This window comes from Mytilus edulis, chromosome 14, assembly GCF_963676685.1.
Source record: "Mytilus edulis chromosome 14, xbMytEdul2.2, whole genome shotgun sequence".
Taxonomy (NCBI): domain Eukaryota; kingdom Metazoa; phylum Mollusca; class Bivalvia; order Mytilida; family Mytilidae; genus Mytilus; species Mytilus edulis.
This window is the reverse complement of record NC_092357.1, coordinates 42,246,036-42,267,252: the sequence shown is the minus strand read 5'-3', so window position 1 is coordinate 42,267,252 and position 21,217 is coordinate 42,246,036. Positions and strand designations below refer to the sequence as shown.

The 21,217-nt window shown below is 30.5% G+C and overlaps 2 protein-coding genes across 4 annotated transcripts in view; one reads left to right on the top strand and one right to left on the bottom strand.

The window, feature by feature from the left end:
- Positions 1-21,217, bottom strand: part of LOC139502590 (protein Wnt-6-like) — a 466,832-nt gene that overhangs the window by 349,478 nt on the left and 96,137 nt on the right. The window lies entirely within an intron of this gene.
- Positions 1-21,217, top strand: part of LOC139502592 (protein Wnt-1-like) — a 56,713-nt gene that overhangs the window by 27,456 nt on the left and 8,040 nt on the right. For all 3 annotated transcript variants that reach the window (XM_071292127.1, XM_071292126.1, XM_071292128.1), the window contains 2 exons: positions 2,013-2,269; positions 20,347-20,615. In XM_071292127.1, coding sequence (XP_071148228.1) covers positions 2,013-2,269; positions 20,347-20,615 — 526 coding nt within the window. The remainder of the gene's footprint in view (positions 1-2,012; positions 2,270-20,346; positions 20,616-21,217) is intronic.

Sequence of the window (21,217 nt, the reverse complement as noted above, 5' to 3'; positions counted from 1 at the left end):
TTTTAGTTCACTGATGGAAATATCCATTGGATTATCAGTCCATTGTCATAGTTGTGGCAAATAAATTGAATGTTGAATACCCTTCTCATTTCACGTTAGAGTAGTCCCGAATCCAAGTGTTGCATTGCAGCTGGGGTTATAGGCAGAATTTCGAAAAAGGCAGATGTTTTAATTCAACTTTTGTTTAGAGTGACAACAAATTATCAAATCAAACATGATGATATTTTTAATTAAATAATCATAAAATTTATTCGTTTTAGAATTTTACAAATAAATAAAAAAGGTAGTGTTTAAATTTTGACAAGGAAATGGACAAGCTTGTACATATTGTCGTTTTAAAGTCTAGAACACTTAAGAAATTAACAAGCCAACGGCGATACATTTGAACTAAATACAAATCTGACCAAAGAACTGACAATCTCGGATTCAGAAATTTGAATATAAAAAAATCCGGGTGATATTCAAACTACGGTTGAATAACCAAATTGAAACCAAGTAAAATAGAAACATTTTTATATTTTAATCCAACCTTTATAATCATGAAGGTAAAATGACAAAAGTTTTTTTTATTGTCTTATTGACAGATGGTCGACGAAATTTTCCACAGCATCTTAGTACCCCATGGTTTTTTGGTGGGGTTTGGGTTGCTTAATCTGTATATATTTGTGTCCATTCGTCGCTTTTCTTCTAGGCCATGGTGTTCTTTGTTCTTAGTGAACTGGTGGTTTTTGAATTCACCCCTGATATCTTTAACTTCTTTATATCAAATAATTTACAGATACAGATAATAGATTTTAAAAAGTAAAATCACAAAAATACTGAACATCGAGGAAAATTTTAAACATAAAGTCCCTACGCAAATGGCAAAATCAAAAGCTCGAAGACATCAAACGAATGAAATCAAACTGCCATATTCCTGACTTGGTACAGGCATTTTCTGATGTAGAAATGGTGGATTAAATCTGGTTTCATAGCTAGCTAAAACTCTCACCTGTTTGACAGTCGTATACAGTTCCGTTAAAGTGTATGCTGGTGGGAAATGGCACCCCCCCCCCAAAAAAAAAAAAAAAAAAAACTAACAAAAAAAAAAACTAACTGCATTTCACTGATATTCAATTGACCAGATTTTGTACCAATGATTCATGAATACTGACCACACAGTAAAACATTTGTACGTCTATTTGACCTCAAAGATATGTAGAGATAGTACTATCACTAAGTAGTGACCAGTGACACTTTCAATGCTTTCGGCGAAAAAATCATCAACTTGTTCAAGAAGATTAACGAGCATTACTACTATATTATCATTTTACTTTTTAATATTTGTTGTTGAAAGACAAAGAAAAAATGGAAAATGATGAATTTGATGCTTAAATAATGCTTTCTTGATTAAACATATCAAAATAGTTTTAGTTTTAAACAGAAGTATGTGAGAAAAAAATGAAGAAAGTAAATAACTTAAATTCCCTAAATCGTATATAATTTCATAAACTTTAAACCAATATTATTAAGTACAGTCATACATATAATTATTTTCCTTTATTTAATTAAGCTTGAAGCTGCATTTTATTCAAAAGACTGGTGCAACTTAGGAAAATATATATTTAGAGCACTGAAACTTAGAAATGAATGTGTTTTCAGTAAGATCATTTGTAATTCATTTGTTACAAATATTTGCTATTTGGAATTATATTTATATGTATTTATTTTTTGTGTATTTAATACTTTTGTCTGTTTTGTCATGATCGTATATTTTTGTAATCTATATTTCGTATATATTGATTATACATGTACCTATATGTTGTAAAACATTTGGTTAATGTAGAATTGAACTGAAATGAAACAAACTACATGTATACAAAAAACAATGTCTGCAAGTTAACTTCAATCACCTGCTTTTTGCACATGTGCTTTTATTCTGTCCCCAATAACAACATTCAGTACCATACCAATTGAATAAAGACTTTCGTCTTTGGACAGGTCAATTGCAAACATATTTCTTCTTTTTACAGGTCACTTGCAAACATTGGCCAACCATCGAACGATTTGCATTCAAACACTCAACTTTACAACAGCCCTAGTCTTCTACCTCTGACTAAACGACAGAGGCGACTTGTGTCAAAAAACCCAGGAACTATATTGGCGCTAATGAGTGGCGCCCGGATGGCCATTGAAGAATGTAAATATCAATTCCGGAACCGTCGCTGGAACTGTCCGACCCACGATGATAGCCACGGTGGACCTATCTTTGGGAAGATTTTGCAGAAAGGTAAGAGCATATTAAGTGTATTGCAAAAATCATGATTAACATTTGAGAATTGAGTGATGCTTCTTTTTTATTATCTTATTGGGGTATAAAAGCGTTGAGCAAAGCACATGTTGTATGAGGCGCGGAAAACATGTGCGTGCGATCAACGATTTTGCAACCCAATGTAATCAATCTATTCTTAAACCACATTTTTATATTACAATACATATAGGAAGATGTCGTATGAGTGGCAATGAGACAACTCTCCATCCAAATAACAATTTATAAAAGTAAACCATAATAGGTCAAGGTACGGCCTTCAACACGGAGCCTTTGCTCACACCGAACAGCAAGCTATATAGGGTCCCAAAAATTACTAACGTAAAACCATTTAAACGGGAAAACAAACGGTCTAATTTATATAAATAGGAGAAACGAGAAACACGTATGAACTACATAAACAGACGACAACTACTGTACATCAGATTTGCAGACACAATTTGTCATAAAGTTTAACCATACAACTATGGATGCAATTTTGAGTTATGCCAATCATATGCCAAGCATATTGTTTGTTTATTTTTGCATTGTAGACAGCTATAGCTATTGCATTTTGTATTTCATACGGAAATAAAGTTTTATGTTGGAGCCCCTCAAATTTACAGACTCTAATGAAAGAAACATGTAATGTAATTATTTAAATACATGTTTTTAATTTGAACTTATCAGAACTCATGATGGAACCTCTATCAAACCATTATTTCGTTTCGAAGGTTATATAAGTCATAATCCATTACACTTTCCAAGTACAGTTATGTCACATGGACAAGAGCAAAGGTGTTAAACTTTCTTTTCAGTAAAAGAGACGTTCTAGAAGATTGCCAGACACAATTTGTCATAAAGTTTAAATGATAATAAATAACATTCAGTTGTTAAATAAGATTTAATCACTTATTTATTGTGAAGACTGCTATAATATTAATACACTATCACCCTGAGCTGTTTAAACTGTTGTCACTTTGGAATGTATATTGCTTCGAATATTGTAATACCTCTCGGGCGAAATTGATCACAATCAATTTGTTATCGCGGACCTCGTTGAAAACATCGTAAATGAAATTCAAATCACCTATGGCAATTTTTTCTTATTTTAGTGTTTTATTTGTTGAATACACCGTTAAAATGTCGTAAAAAGTTCAAGACTTTACACTCTTGTTTAACTTTTTAAGGATAAGTAGATTTAGATTTTTAAATGAGAAAAAGCTTTTTATATTTATTTAAAGTTTTTAAAATATGTTAAAAGTTTTTGAAATAAAACACCCCACGTGAAGAAACATTGCTGAGTTAATTAAATAACATTTTAACGTCTACATGCTTAAAACTGTAGATATTTGCAATTAAAATTGTAAAATAAGTGTAATCAGTACTTAATCTTAAAGCAACGATATAGTGTTTGTAAAACCATTTGAGATCTTGCACCGATTTAAAAAAATTATAGCATTTAAGCAACACAAAGTGAATAAGTATCGTAAAAGATAACAAGATAATTCCGGATGGCGTTGCCAGACATTGCCGTCAAATTTAAAAATTATATATATATTTTTTTTTATCGAATTTCATGTTTATATTTTTAAAATTTGATAAACACATTAATAAACTGATGAAAACACCAAACAACCTTAGTACACTCACACGAGGATTATGTTCTTATTCCAAATGATTTTGACTGTTGCTTAGATGGAGAGTTGTCTCATTGTCACTCATACCACATCTTCTTATATCTATTTAATATACATATAAAAACAAATACAGAAGATTTTAAGAAAATATGTCAACTTTGCAATATTTTAACACAATTGCATTCAACAACAATGTTGTAGTTTTACAAAAAAACACTCATACCACATCTTCTTATATCTATTGAGTATTCATCTACAAACAAATAGACTTTGAGAAAACATGTAAACTTTGCAATATTTTAACACAATTGCATTCAACGACAACGAATATTGTTAAAATTGTTGAACTGTTATACACCCGAATCAGTAATTAGTTTAATCACACACACCGTAATGACAAAATACTGCAAGATAAATCTATTTCTTGCATTTAAACTTACAATATCTTAAATCAAAATATGTAATGGTATCATTCAATTGTTTTATCGCGCAGTTATCAGTATTTTGTTATTATTGTCACATTGACGCTCTTTTATCATGGAGGTATATCTACTATCATTGTCACATTGGCACGTATGGATGTCGCTCACGACCTTTTTAATTTAATTACTAATTAATTAGGCTAATTGATAAGAATCAGGTTAAAAGAATGTGACATTAAGAATTCATCATGTCAATTATGATAAAAACACCATGTACACTGCAGAAAATTGAAATACACACGCACACCCAAAGATACAAAGTTGCGTAATAGGAACGAAACATATATCACAGTTCCCTTGTCAATATACTTTTTTGGTACACCCAACTTTTCATTTCATCATGGAAAAAAATGGATATGGGGTATTTATTCTCAATGCAAAAACCCTGCACAAATTAGACCTATTTTTTTCTTTACAAGTTAATACATATATAATTAGACATACATAGATATTATCGAAATATCTCAATGTCGTATTGTACAGTTCTTTTCATGTGCTTTCTTTTTCGTACTGAACCATTTTGATATATTCTCAAAGTAGTTTTCTAACTATTTTTTTCTTAAATATACCATAGAACGTTCAGGTATGCTTGTATCAATTTATTAAGTACTCAAGTAGAACGCGGTGATTTTAAAAGTTTTAATAGTTATCAAATTTAGGAAAGAAAATTGAAATGTCTCTTCATGTAGAAAAACTCATGATCTGACAACAATAAAATATACAATCTACTGTTCAAGGTATGTAAAAATCATGTTAATTTCTAATTTGCACCTCGTTTCCATTATGTCGAAAGTTGAACCGGGAGACGAGTAGACCCATTTACGGCAAATATGAATGAAGTTAATTTCTTTTTCATAGCCGTATTTACGGATATTTTCGGATTGATTGAAATTTGATGACCCGGGTGTAAATAAGTATTAGGTGTTTCTAGCTCAATTTTAAAATTTTGATCTCATTACTTAGAATGATTTTCCATATTTTATACGTTTCATATTCCAAATATAAATGAATTAATCACAACTGTATAGAAATATAATTTGACTACTCTCAACATGGACATTTTTCACGCATCCCATGGATACTAGAATATCAATATGCCGTTTAATTAAGTTATATACCACCTTCAACGAGGAATGTTATTGTTTACAAAATGCGACGGACAGTTAATAGCGTGAATTAAATATTCTGTTTCCACGCCCATTTACAAAATAAAGGCTTCATATGTCTGTCATATAATTCCAAAATTTCATGATATGAGGAGACTATTCTATTATATATGTTTTGAGTGGCATTTATATTTACAAATAATATAGTCTTTAACAGTAGAAAAAAATATGAATTTGATATCAACGAAAACAGTCTTGAAAATTCATAAATATTTATTGATATTTATTCATCTTGATTATCTTTCGCATTTTAATAAGACCTTAACGAAAAAAATGGATTTTGCATACAAAAATTCCCCCTTAAAAGTAAAGAACAGGTTCTGATAATATAAAAAATGCAAGTATAAAAACAATTCTAAAATCTTGTCGAGATCAAAGCATAATCAGCTTTGTATTCAATAAATGAGAGTAATTATATTTTGAAAGAAACGTAATCAAGGAATGTCAATTTCAACGTTTGTTCGGGTTAATGTTCATTTGTTAGGAATAATCATAATGAGACAGAGATACCCATCGCCCCACCCAGGGTATAACATCATTCTAATCGGATAAGTCTTCGATTAAGTGATAATTACAAGCCCATTAATCATAGTCTTCAATGACTTCTAAAAGTTGTCCGGTGCTTGATGACGGTATGGTTGGTATTTGGATGCATTGTTAATTTGCGTGTGGTCTTTAGTGGGTTTTGTTCAATTTCTTGTGAAGATTTGGACCTTATGAGATTGTAAATGGTGTTAACATTAGGCTGGTGGATCAGTTGTTTTTGAAATTCCTTTTGTTTGTTTAGAGCCAGTTGGTGTTAAATTGAAATATTTACGTATTAGTTTGAAAAAGGAATACACATACATAGACACTGTAAAATGACTGGCACAACCCTAAACTGAACGGAAATATACAAAACTTATAGTAAGATAGCACTATTTTCCTCTTATAGTTGATGTGTTTCGGTCTGAGTTTCTAACCTGGATTTGTTTTCTCCCATTCGATTTATGACTTTCGAACAGTGATATACTACTGTTGCCTTTAATTATCTCTCCTCTTTTGTGACCGAAGAATCCTGTAATTCTGAAAAACCATCAGTATTTTCGTGTCATTACAATAATTAATGTCATTATCATATATGCTTTCTTATTTATTCAAAAAGTAAAATCACAAAAATACTGAACTCCTCGGAAAATTCAAAATGGGAAGTCCCTAATCAAATAGCAAAATCAAAAGCTAAAACACACCAAACGAATATATAACAACTGTCATATTCCTAACTTGGTACAGATATTTTCTATGTAGAAAATGGTTGAAGTTTTACCAGGATATTTTAAGTGCTGAAGTTGTCTCCCTTTCACTCGTTCTTTTGAATGAAACTAAACACTGAATGAGAAAAACTGTCAGATATTGATGTTTCAATAAAATAGGACAGTCCCAAATCATTTATCTGATAAAGAGAGAACAAACAGTTTAAAATCTAACTAGAAGAAAAGTGTCAACGAATAGTGTTAAAGGCGATTATTCAGGCGTGAGTAATTTGTGTCCAACTTAGGAACAGGGGTGGCCCAACAAAGTGGTATTAAAAGTCCAATCTTGATCTTTATTGTCATAATAAAAGGTTCCTCCTTCTAATTATCGTAGTATTTAGACTATAATTAAGATAAGTTGACTTTAAGATATGTTGATTTTAATCTTATTAACACCTCTCCGAGGTTTGTACCGATTTGAACATCATCTTAACTGCCGATTTTTATCATTAAATGACCTCAAAGGACTGATTTATATGTTTTGATTTTGGATTAATGTTTTTATTCCACTTTTTTGGCCTAAATTTGTGATATAAAATCTTTTACACATTCAGTTTAAGGAATTGGTAATTATAATGAAACACTTACACATACAGTTTATTTCATATAATTAAAACAAAGGGTGCGTTTCCTTGAATCAAAACTGACATTTGACGATAAAGATTGTAATGGCCAACGTAGATACAAGTATCTTGTCTTAGGGAGGGATAAATCCTACTTTGTAAAGAATCACTCTGATTCAAACAAAAAATTCTCTGAAACTGATATTATCAAGATGCTTGATTTCTTGATTGACAACATATTTGTTACGTTCGGAGGACGTGTTTTTCAACAGACTGTCGGCATTCCAATGGGAACAAACTGTGCCCCTCTACTCGCCGACTTGTTTCTTTATTATTATGAGGCTGACTTCATGCAGGAACTTCTTAGGAAGAAAGATAAGAAGTTAGCAATATCCTTTAACTCTACTTTCCGCTATATAGATGATGTTCTTTCACTAAACAATTCAAAATTTGGTGACTATGTGGAACGCATCTATCCAATCGAACTAGAGATAAAGGATACTACAGATACAGTTAAGTCGGCTTCATATCTTGACTTACATCTAGAAATTGACAATGAGGGTCGGTTGAAAACAAAACTTTACGACAAAAGAGATGATTTCAGCTTTCCAATTGTGAACTTTCCATTTCTAAGTAGCAACATTCCAGCAGCACCTGCATACGGGGTATATATCTCCCAATTGATACGATATTCCCGTGCTTGCATTTCCTATCATGATTTTCTTGATAGAGGTTTGCTGCTCACAAGGAAGCTATTAAACCAAGAGTTCCAAATGGTGAAGTTGAAATCATCCCTTCGTAAATTTTACGGACGCCATCACGAGTTGGTTGACCGTTATGGAATAACCGTTTCACAAATGATATCGGATATGTTCCTTACGTCGTAACTATAATCCCCTTCCCTTTCATGAATATGACCTACCGAATTAGACTATTTACCGGATTTGTAATCACTTAAGCAACACGACGGGTGCCACATGTGGAGCAGGATCTGCTTACCCTTCCGGAGCACCTGAGATCACCCCTAGTTTTTGGTGGGGTTCGTGTTGTTTATTCTTTAGTTTTCTATGTTGTGTCGTGTGTACGTGTGTACTATTGTTTTTCTGTTTGTCTTTTTTATTTTTAGCCATGGCGTTGTCAGTTTGTTTTAGATTTATGAGTTTGACTGTCCCTTTGGTATCTTTCGTCCCTCTTTTACATTGTTCTGATTAAAATGATTAAGATCATAACACAACGTTGACTGCTGTACCCCTATTTTGACATTTTTACCTGTCATGTCTGTTTGTTTTGTTCACATATCGTTGTCAATATAAGATAATTTTATGCGACTTTTGTACAAGTGAAAGGTTTGGCTAGCTATAAAACTAGGTTTATTCCACTATTTTTACATAAAAAATGCATGAACTATGTCAGGAATATGACAGTTGTTTTCCATTCGTTTGATATGTTTAGGCTTTTTATTTTGCAATTTGATTATCGACTCTCGTTTTGAATTTACCTCGAAGTTCAGTATTTTTGTGATTTTAATTTTTTCTGTTTACATTCTGGTTTGTTGATGCTCTGCAATGGTTTATGTATTGGGCTTCAATAAATACGTGACATATGCATATTTTTATACGTGTGCATGTAAAACAAATTTCGTTGTAGAAGGGTCTAAATACAGCACAAACAACATTTTCCAAAAGACCCAAAAAGTGAAAAAAAAAAAATATATATATATAACTATTGAATTTATCAATTTTCTTGGATATATATCGTGTTTTGATTAGAAAATTACTGAAAAGTTTATGACATTTCCTTGAAATATCATTAGTACAGTTATTGTTGTACATGCACTGGTCATTGAATGGTCAAATACGCCGAAACACTCAGAATGTTTAACTTCTAGGAAAAGGTAGATTTGGACATATCTTTTGCGCATCGTTGCATGTGTGTTTTAGACTTCTTAATTGAATCGACTTTGAAACAGTTTTGACTAGAGCAACACAGATAAAACTTATTTAGACGAAACGTGTGCCTACAGTCATAAATCATACTCCTCGTATCTTTGCAAAAAGAGTAAACATTCTTTTGTTCTGAAAACAATACATCGAATACATTTGTATTGGTATAAAATAAAACCAAATAAAAGTAAGCTTTTTTTAGGGGTTTCGTTTCTCTAGCAGAACAGCCGTATATAGCAATTTTAAGATGTTTTCTAAGAGAATCAAATATACATATTTCCCTACATGTAATTTTTTCAAGAAGATATGATGTAAAAGGTAAAATAACAAAAATACCGAACTCCAAGGAAAATATCAAATGGCAATTGATTGAAATAAAGGACAGATACAAATGGGTCTATGTTCTTATTTTAACGAAAAAAACCCTTAAAATGTGGAAATTGTATTTTACTTATGTTTACAACTGTTTAATCAATTTTGGCTATATCCAATGAGGTAACACAACTGAGATAACCACGGGCAACTCAAAAACGATATGAGACTGGGTGAGTCGAAAATATAGACGTCTCCTCCTTTGTATGCATCACCCGCTGTGAGAATCAAGACTCTGTCCACTTATAACGAAAAGACTGGAGTGTTTTTGAGGGAGATGCTAGGTCCGAATATTTCAAATGAAAAAAAAAGAATGATAAGAAAATATAAAACCGTCCGAATTATTATTGAAAAGAAACCCAAATACTTAAATTTCAGAAGGTTGTTTTAGACGTATGAAACACCAAAAAATGTTAGTGAAACTAGGCCAAAAACATTTAATGCATTAATCAAGGAAAAACACAGGACTACACAATATTTTAAATGTGAATATCGGTTTGCTCCTGATATCGATTGTTGTTCATCCTTTTACAATGGATATTAGGAAATTCGCGAAAGATAGTGGTGATCCTTTTATGATTTTATAACAGTTAGAAAAATATTGTACAAAATAATGTAGCAAATTTTACCATTTTGATAAAAAAGACTTTTTTGTACAGAAAAAAAATTATTAATAAAAAAAACTTTTTTCATGAAAACATGCAAAAACATGATACCATATCGGTCACAAATAAGGAAATATTGACCCTTTAGATTGATAAAAATAGAAAAAAAGCCAGCATATACAAGGATACAATAAAAAAAAAAACGTAAGTCGAAGAAAAAGACAAAACCATCATGTAAACAACCCGAGTCTACAGAACAAGTAAAGACTGAGTAAAAAGAACCGACATTATAACAAGAGCGATTGTAGGTGCCTTAAAAATCGTAAATTCCCTAATCAAATGTCAAATTTAAAAGCTCAAATTCCTCAAACGAATACAAAAAACAACTGTCATATTCCTGACTTGGTATAGGAATTTTCTTATGTAGAAAATCGTGTATTAAACCTGGTTTTATTGCTAGCTTAACCTCTCACTTGTATAACAGCATTTACCTTGTATCTAGATCATGAATCAGTCGATTACCAGTTATTTAGTATTAGGTGCGATAAATCGAGTTATAAATATGCTTTCATGTGGTTAGTGCAATCAAAATAAGTTTGTAAATATTTCAATTTCACTCTTTAATTGAAATTCATATTTATTTTATAAGATTTAAATGGAAAATGTAAATAAAATCTTCTAGATTTAGTCATATAGGAACTTTAATGTTATAGACAGATATTATCATGTGTGATACCATAAAATGTCATTAAATATTACGTTACACTTAAAAATATCAACATAAAATATTTGTGGAAGAAAAAGACAACAAACTCACGAAATATTGAAATATTAAAAAAAATAAAATTTGATTTTAACATTCTTCCTGGCAGTTTTCATTCAATTTATATATCTTGTGTTCTTTCAAGAAATCTATTTCTTAAAATCATATCCAAGAAAATCTACATTGACCATTTGAAGTTTCATAGAGTTATAATGAATGTTCTACGGTCTGTAAAAATCAGGAATTAATGAAATTAATGAAACTATGTGTTTTGCTATGTAGCTGTTGATTGTTTTACAGAATTGTCAAAGAGGTACATTACAGCCTTCCTTCGCTTAAATTTTAGAAAAGGCAGGAAAAAACCACCTAGAAGTATCTCAAACTGTTCCCTGACTATACGTTAGCACTTCGGTACTGGCATGAAAATACGGATTTTATTTTGTTATTAAATTTGCTGTTACAAAATGTTAGAAATTATTATAAATTAAGGAATGTATCTCCCTCATGCAAAGCTCTAATTCCTATCACGGACTTGGCTATACTTTTTGGACCGTTTCGATTATAGCTCTTCATCTTTTATATAAGTTTTTTGTTGGCCACTAGCATCACTGAAGAGACATGTATTGTCGAAATGCGCATCTGGTGCAGGACAATTGGTACCGTTAATGTTATTAGCACATATCGTCCTTTCGTTATCGAATTGAATACCAGAAAAACAACATTTTGCAACATCGATTGCGATGCTTACAACTATAATTAGGCTAACTTTTCAAATCTACTGAATCGGATGCGATATGAAAAAAGAAGTTATCTATTGAAGTTATTCATCGTGTAGCATCAAACTCATTCCGAACAATACTAATTGGTGATGAATATTCATCTTTTAATATATAAAAGGAAACGAATTGTTATGTTAACCAACAAGTTGTCATGAATTTAAATCGTCGATAATGTGTTAAACTAGTGTCTTCAAGTACAACAGGAAAAATAGAAAACAATGCGAAAATTAATTGCAGTAAATTCGACCGAAAAGGGCTCATTGCGAAATTGGTTCTCAATGCTGTTAGACTTCATTTAGTCTTTTAGCTTCTTTGATTCGAGGGTCACCAATGAGGTGTTTTTTTTTGCAGATGAAACCCTCGCCTTGCGTACAAAATTTAAGCCTAGTATCTTTGATACTTTTTTTTTATTACAGTAAATATTGTTCGATTCAAGACTTTTCAAATAGTTAAGTGAGTGTTGCATATTGAAATAGAGAAAAGAAATAGTTTATATATCATATTCTATTAAGTATTCGTCATATACCATGACAAATATATACATTTGTAGTACAAAAACTACAAATTATACAAAAGAAAATCAAGAGTATAGCTATTATGTATAAACTATATCAATAGAAGCGTATAATGTATTATAATCACATACTTCACTTTAAAAGAAGAACATATTTAACAAATATTAGTCATTCTTCTATTGATGTTGACTTTTTGCTGGGGTCATCATATGTCACATGATAAAGAACTTATGTCTACAGTTATGCAAAAGTTTTGACAGGGGGTCACTGTCGGCGGTCTTTCGGAACAAATAAACAATGATGATGTGAGCCTTGATGCTCAAGATAAGAAGAAATTTGCGGTGCTCGCGACACTGATACTTAAATTATGGGGTTTAACACCTGTGTAAAAGTAGTGTTTTATATTGAATTCATGTAAAATTAATGTTTACAAGTATTTTAAAAGATAGTATTTTTCACAATTAGAATCTAATACCTTCAAAGGGGTCAATTTGTAACAGTATTTAACGTCAAAAAATGTATTTTGACATTTAAATTATGTGTTGTACATCAGGTCGTTTAAAGCGGTTTATTCAATTCACAAACATCAGTATATACTATTTAAAACAATCTAAGGATATAAAAATATTTAAATACCCTTATCATGTAATTGATGAAATTCCTTGACAATGATACATGTTCTACGCAGGATACCCTGATTCATTTTATTGCATGTGCGTATTAACTGTTATTTTTATCCTATTAGGTGGCTTAGCGACTTTCTTGTAATGTATATAACATAGTTACTAATTTAATGACTGGTTTTGGGACACTTACCATCTTTTCAACACATTCTAAATTTGAAATAAATGACTAAATTTGAAAGGTGAATATTGTATTGGATAAACAAATTATGCAGGTGTCCTGGACGTTAATTGGCCGTTGATGACTTAATTAAAATTGTGGAAATGGTCCTTTAACTATGTAAGCAGGTGTCGTATATTTTAAATTACATATAAAATCACAGTAATATAATTTTATTGATTATTATTTTTTTCTACCTTGTGGCATTTTATTTCACTAAATAAAGATACTTTCTTTTCACATGCAGTCAGGGATTTTTTTATCAATAAAAAGTTATCAACATTCATTAATATAATTAAATATTTTGTTCATTATTTTTTCTCATATTATAATAAAATTTGTCATTAATATTAGTTCTTTGAACTACGATAATTCGACAAAACCCAAAATGCATGTGAACACAAAAGATCAAACGCCCGAACATTGAACGCATGGATACTTGTGGAGTTTTCCTCTCATGGGACGCAAGTCTTACAATTGCAATATGCATTTACAACAGACAATAATTGACTATATTGGATCCATTAATTTTAACGTAAAGAAACACATCAAAAGTAACATGTTTAAACACTGTTTGCGGAACGTTATGCAATTCCCATTTGGCATATTATGAGAATTATATTGTCTGGAAAACCGCACCAATTATTGCCAAGATATATACAACACACAAAATGCACAATGTTAATATTCAATAATGATGTTTACTAATAAGGCATTGTTTAAATATTTGTTTAAAAGCATTTTCTAACCATGTAAACATATGTCTGTGATTTCTTTAATTTAACGATGATTAAACAATTATTGATGAGGGTTTATCAAGAACAAAATAGGAAATCAAAGGAGACAATGAAAGTCACAAACCGAAGAAAAAAGTTAAATCACAAAAATACTGAACTCCGAGAAAATTTCAAAACGGAAAGTCCCTAATCAAATGGCAAAATCAAATGATAAAACACATCAAACGCATGGATAACAACTGTCATATTCCTGACTTAGTACAAAGACACTGAAAACATCATAGTCTGAAGAGAACAAAATGCAACTTAAACAAACAGGGTATAAACGTATACAGGGTTATTAAAAATATATAAAAACAAGAACAACCCTCAGACTCTGGTGATGGTGTAGATTGTTCAGCGGTTCGTGGATCGTAAATTAGCTGATTAATACGCATCAATTTGGCCACAGCCTCATATAAGTAAGTTCAAAGAAGACTTTCGCAGGTGAACTAGACGTTGACATGTTTCAGTCATTCAGGTATGATAAGTCATACTGCTTGATGCCTTCAATGTTTAGGGTCCTGTGGTATTCAACAATATGTCTCTCTCCTATAATAAACCATGGCAAATAGATTTGAACTAAGATGCATGTCTTGTTAAGCACTGATTTTGAAAGACTGGTCAAAAGATAGGTCAGTTTTATCAAGGCTTGTTGTAAATAGCCAGAAAATCTGAGGTCTAGTCAATTTACTTGTAGTCAATTAAGTTTTGTTCAACATTTCATGAGAGTTCGTAAAAGCTGTAAATTGAGTTTGCCAAATAAAAAACTGCGTGAAAAATCTTTTACATGATTTGAATAATGTTTTAAACAAAATTATAGCTGCACCATAAGAAAATATTTAAGTTAATTTCAATTTTTTGAAAAGACAAATCATTTTCTTGTTAAATCGTTTATGATCATGTTAAGTTCGAAATGACTGAAAACATATTTACTGGTAAATGAATGTTATACAAGTGAGAGGTTTAGCTAGCTATAAAACCAGGTTCAATCCACCATTTTCTACATTAGAAAATGCCTGTACCAAGTCAGGAATATGACAGTTGTTATCCATTCGTTTGATGTGTTTGGACTTTTGATTTTGCCTTTTGATTTTTGATTTTCCTTTTTGAATTTTCCTCGGAGTTCAGTATTTTTGTGTTTTTACTTTTTACTGTACTGAAAGTAGCAATGAAGACAAATGCATTCAGGAAAACTGCCAAAGAATGTATTAAATTATATATTTATGAACGTATTCAGACACCGTTAAAACCTTTTTTGAACATTGAAAACTGTCTTTTTCGTCCATTAGATATGGGTCGTTTATGATAACCTTTAAATGATATGTGGTTAAAAAGGTTACATTGTGGCGACTCATTCTAAAGTGATGTTTAAGAATTTAATGTGAGGTCTTCTTACAAATTATAGACAACGTAGAGTTTTACTAATATCAGAACGCATAAAGGGTACAATAAAAAGGTCACTAAGTTGGCGGTTTCCAAAATAAAATAGTAATATTAGTGCCAGTCTAAAATATTCAAAACATTGCCGTAAAAAAATCACCGACCTAACCATCCTGTTTTGAAGCTACTCTCATTCTGAGTTAGAAATGGTACATGTAGGTCTTATGAGGTTTGGGTGTTTCTGGTAATTGTAGAAATCTCAAAATAACTTTTTGTTAGAATCATGACAAATAACGGAGAAATATTCCCTTAGCTGTAGTTTCTGGTGCATTTTAACAAATTTACGTTTTAAATTACCAGAACCGGAAAAGGAAACGAATGTTATATTCGGGCACCATATACATTTTGAACATGAATTAAAGTTAACTTGAGTAGGTTTTTGTTTTTAACGTTTTCACCGCTGCCTGTTTCTTAGCCTGATTAGCAAATAATTAGATTTGATTTGATTGGTAAACAAAACTCACTTTGAAAGTTAACATGTAAACGATGATTCGGTTCTACATAAAATCATTTCATAAAAGTGATCATTTTATAAAAGTGATAATTTAATATATTTTTTCCAAAATCAAATTCATAATCATTCTTATTAAATATCAATACAAGGTTCTTTGAGGCGCATGCGTACAATGTAATCTATAAGTTGTTTTTGTGCACTTGTATATACCATTCCTTTTCGGTGGTTTTCAGCCGTTTATTAGCGTCTGCTAGTGGCTCAGTTTTAGTTGACTTTTAATTGTGTTTTGAATTTGTTAATTGGAATAGTTTCTATAATTTATTTCAAAATTATTGCTTTAATTTAATGTAATCAAAACTTTCACTTTTACACATTGTGAAAATTTTTTTTGTTTGTTTCTAGTTAAAAGGAAAGAAATACTATTGTTAGAACCTAAATGAATTTTTTTTTTAATCTAAACTCAATGGTGACATAATGATGAATTTCTCATCTTCCTCATAAAAGGACCTTTTTTTTTATCAAATGAGCAAGAGTTTCAATTCAGAAACATTGAACATTGATCCTCTTACATGGTAAGGCCTATAAAAAAATAAAATTTGCAAAAAGAGAATGAAAATGAATATTTTACATAGCAATTTTTATGTAAATTGTACAAAGCCGCTATCAGAAAAAAAAAATGTAATAACCAAGACTCGCAAAAGGTAAAAATATATATCTCCTAACAAAATAAAAACACACATTTTGCCGTGCACCTGGAGGAAATCATGTGGTCATTCCCTCCCGTCAAGTTAATATATAGAATAGCAAACACGTAATTCTGGAAAATACTCATTATGACTAATTAACATACATATTTCTAATACATTGATAACGGCTATTTATCAGGTAATAGGCAATTAATTCCATCATGTAAAATTAATATGAATTAATAGCCTTTTTTTAAACACATTTAAACACATTTATGAAATATATTTGTTGAAATGACGGTGGTCTTCAGTTTAGAACATCACTAAACTTTCATAATTTAATTTAGAAATATAGTTATTACTTTCAATAATTTTTGGACCATAGTTTGTTTCATAAATTGATATTTTTATGACTTTAGAATAGGTAATTAAAATAAACGAAAGTCACAAAACCCCGTTACATCGTCATTGGACAACAAACTAAGCATGCTTATTTGTTGACACTTAAACTTTTGACATAAGTTTTGATTGACAACTTTTTCATGAAATGAAGATGAAATAAAAAAAGGAGTCCATCAATCCAGACAAACAAACACTCGACTTTATCAAACAACGAATAGAAATCACCTGCCATATTACTGACTTGACGAACTAGTTGTTCTATTTTGAGTAAATATTTTGAGAGCTTGCTATTTAGATTCCACTATTTCATACCGTTACTTAAATTTGTGAACTCATTCAGGGGAAATTGAAAATATTGGCAGTACTTTTAGATCTTTTGGGTTTTGATGCTTAAGATTTAGTTTCAGTACCTGTTTAGTGTTATTCTAGAAATGTGACTTGTGTGCTCGAAATCAAGATAAGCCTACCCTTCAGAAACTCCTCAGATCAATATGCGGTTAACCTAGTGTTTGTTTTGCTCGGTCTTAGATTGGTAATTCGGTGATTACAGGGTGTTATTTGTCTATTCGCGGTTTATATTTTTTTTGTCACGTTTTGATTTTTTCCTAATTTTTAACCTCCTTTTTGTATACGTGTATAAATAAGCTGTATTTTGCAAAACATTAAGAAATATTTGGTCCTCAATGGTCTTTAATTTCGTACTTATGTTTGACATTTTGATTCGACTGTTACTGATGAGTCTTTTTTTATACGAAACGCGCGTCTAGCGTGCATAATTTTTATTTTATTATCGATTCTGAGTTTTTTAAGCATTTGTATGTAAATTTTTATCAACAGTGTAATAATAGCTTTGACATCCATGTCTTAAGTTTTTAGCTTTTTTCATCAGATTCGTAAATGTATATTAATAATAACTCTGATTAATTTTATACTTAATTATTGGAGAACATATAAGTATAATTTGGTACATCTCTTTGAATAGTAAAAATAAATGTACCAAACGCATTATTAATCAAGTTCAAAAGGAAAGTTCGAATAAAATGCTATGTATTTAAAACTGTTTCTCACAGTTTAGTTATTCAATCACATTATAAAAGTAGGAAGAAAAAAAATAATACTTTATAGAAAAATTAGAGGTTTACTTGTTGACATATACAAAGAACATAATTACAGATTTGGCTCATTTAATTTTTAGTATTTCTTTGAAGAATTTTACCACTAAAATGTATTTTATTTGTAATTCCTCTAAAAAACTAAAAAGCCATGAAATATTTTTAAGATGAATATTGTTACATTTTATGAAATGTATAAATTTTCTCACGCGAAGTAATCAATTTATGAATGTAATTTTAAACGTTTGGTTGAATTTGATGTAGTTTTGATTTTATTAGTTATTTCGACAAAGTGATTGAAGTTTTTATCTTTATGCGGTTATTGAATATTATTTTATTTACAGAAAACGTCAATTCTGTAATAATATTGAATTTATGGAAACTTAGTTCAACAAACGATATTATGTTTATTTGCAAAAACCCAAATGCCGAAAAAGTATATTAAAGATCTGAAATGAATATCAATAAAAGAAATCCAATATTTGCACAATTAATTTACAAACAAAAAATTACTTCCGAGAGAAATGATGAAATCAACTCTCTTTATATAAGTGACTCTTTTGATGGAATGTTCTGGTTTTTGAAAAAAAGTAAATTTCTACGCAGAGAAATAATGAAACAAACGCTGTTTAAAATAAATACCTATTTGGTTTGGTTTTTGAAAATGTATCAATTAATTTAATCTCGAAAACGCAATTCTATATACTAATAATCAACTTACACAATATCAATATTTTATTTTTTCAATTGTGATGTATGTCTATTATGTACAAAATTGTGGCTGCTGTAGTCTAATTGTTAAACATTGATATATTAAGTCTTTTTTGGTTGCTCACCCAATTTTTCAATAAAACGGAGCTATAAACAACTCTCATACAAGTGTGAGGTTTAGCTAGCTATGACACAAGTTTTAACCTACCCTTTATTCGAAAAAATGTCTTTCAGGATAATGGCAGTTGTTTTTCACTTGTTGCACACCGTTTTATATAGTTTGATTTTGTTAGTTTGTATGTACTACCCCTTTTAGGACTTGCGTGAATATCAATTATATGGTCATTTTTATAAATTTTCTGTTTACAAAACCTTGAATTTTTCGAAAAACTAAGGATTTTCGTACCCCAGGAGTAGATTACCTTAGCCGTATTTGGCACAACTTTTTGGAATTTTGGATCCTCAATGCTCTTCAACTTTGTATTGATTTGGCTTTTTATCTATTTTGATCTGAGCGTCACTGATGAGTCTTATGTAGGCGAAACGCGTGTCTGGTGTATACAATTATAATCCTGGTACTTTTGATGTTCGGAATTTCTGTTATACGTGGTAATATTAATTGAAAGATGAATGAGATGCTCAATATTCATATGATACATAATTACCAGATGTAAATACTGCTTACTCTTCCTTTTTTAAAATACCATTTACCATGTATCAATTCACCAGATTTGATTTATGTTTTACAATTGAGTTAATTCCCTTGATGCAGTCTGCAGAAACACATAACATTCATTATTGTAATGTCATATTCCGACATTGTTCCAATATTCTCAATATTAACGTATAGGGAAAACGGTACTATTTATTCTGCCATAGGCGACAATGTTAACATTTTCTAAATTTACCACTTTTTAAGATAAAAACCTGGATAAAACAGTTATATGTTGTGTTAGTACTTTATTATTCTGTTTTAAAAATTAAAGCCAAATAGTATCATGACCAACTTCCAATGGAGCTTGTTTATGTTATCAATGCCCACCGTCATTTTGCACCAAATTTATGAAATTTTGCAAGTCTTTTCGAATAATTCTCCAGAAAATATTTCAATAGGTTTTAAAATTTATATTGTAAATATACACACTGCAGTTATTCATAGATAAATAAAAAAATATATTGTACCCTTACATCCAATCACAGCGCTCCTAATTTGACTTCCTTCACCTGCCTTGGGTACACAAAAGGCCAACCTAATGCTGGGAAAATTTAATACTACCGTTTTCCCTATAGACTTGATTATTGCTTCTTGGCATGTTGTATGTTTTAAAATAAAAATGTTGTGGCAACTTCCTACCATTATATGTATATTGCTAAAAAAATTGTGTAATAAATTTAATTCCTTATCTATATCTTCAGAAAATATATAAAACGACCACCTATTTGTTATAACAAATAAGCAGAAGAATCAATTACATGTTTTCGTTCTTTTTATTTTTATTCATCGTATTTCAGGTTGCAGAGAAACTTCTTTCATTTATGCAATAACAACAGCAGCTGTGACACATTCAATTGCACGAGCATGCGCTGACGGGAGCATACTCACGTGCAATTGTGATTATAGTATGAGAGAACCATCAGCAAAAGCCGACTGGGATTGGGGCGGTTGTAGTGATAATGCTAAATTTGGACATAAATTTTCTAGAAAATTTGTGGATGTTCTAGAGAAAGGAAAAGACTTTAGATACATGTTAAATCTTCATAACAATGAAGCAGGAAGAGTTGTAAGTAGAAACAGATACCTTCTAAGAATAACTAAGAAACCAAGGTTACAATTTCATTAGACAAAGTTTATCTTATATCAATTTGGCTAATCTAAAACTTTACTGGTCCTTTTTGTTCGAAAAGGGTTCTACGTATCTCTAACTTTCAAATGTTTTATTATGAGCTTTCTTGATAAAGGTAAATCTAGAACAGCATTTGAGATGCACATAGTTTATTTACTGCTTTTGTTTTTATTTACATGCATATTTTAGATAAATAACTAATATTCTGTACTATAGCATAAACAAGAAATATTCATCGTAGTGCCCAATCAGTGAACTTAAAATGCACACAGTTGCATATTCTGCATGACATTAAATTGATTTGTACGAATCCTTATTATATTTTCAAAGTTTTATATTCTGGGTTTCCAAACTGTTTGCTTCAGTCATACACTAATGTAGTATATATTTACATATCATTAAAATATATAATCTTATATAGTATTGCCAGGTTATTGTCGTTTTGATACATTCACCCATTTCCTTTCTCAATTGTATGGACAAAAATGGGCATATGCATTACATATGTTGATTATCATCATGATTTCATCAGAATAGTA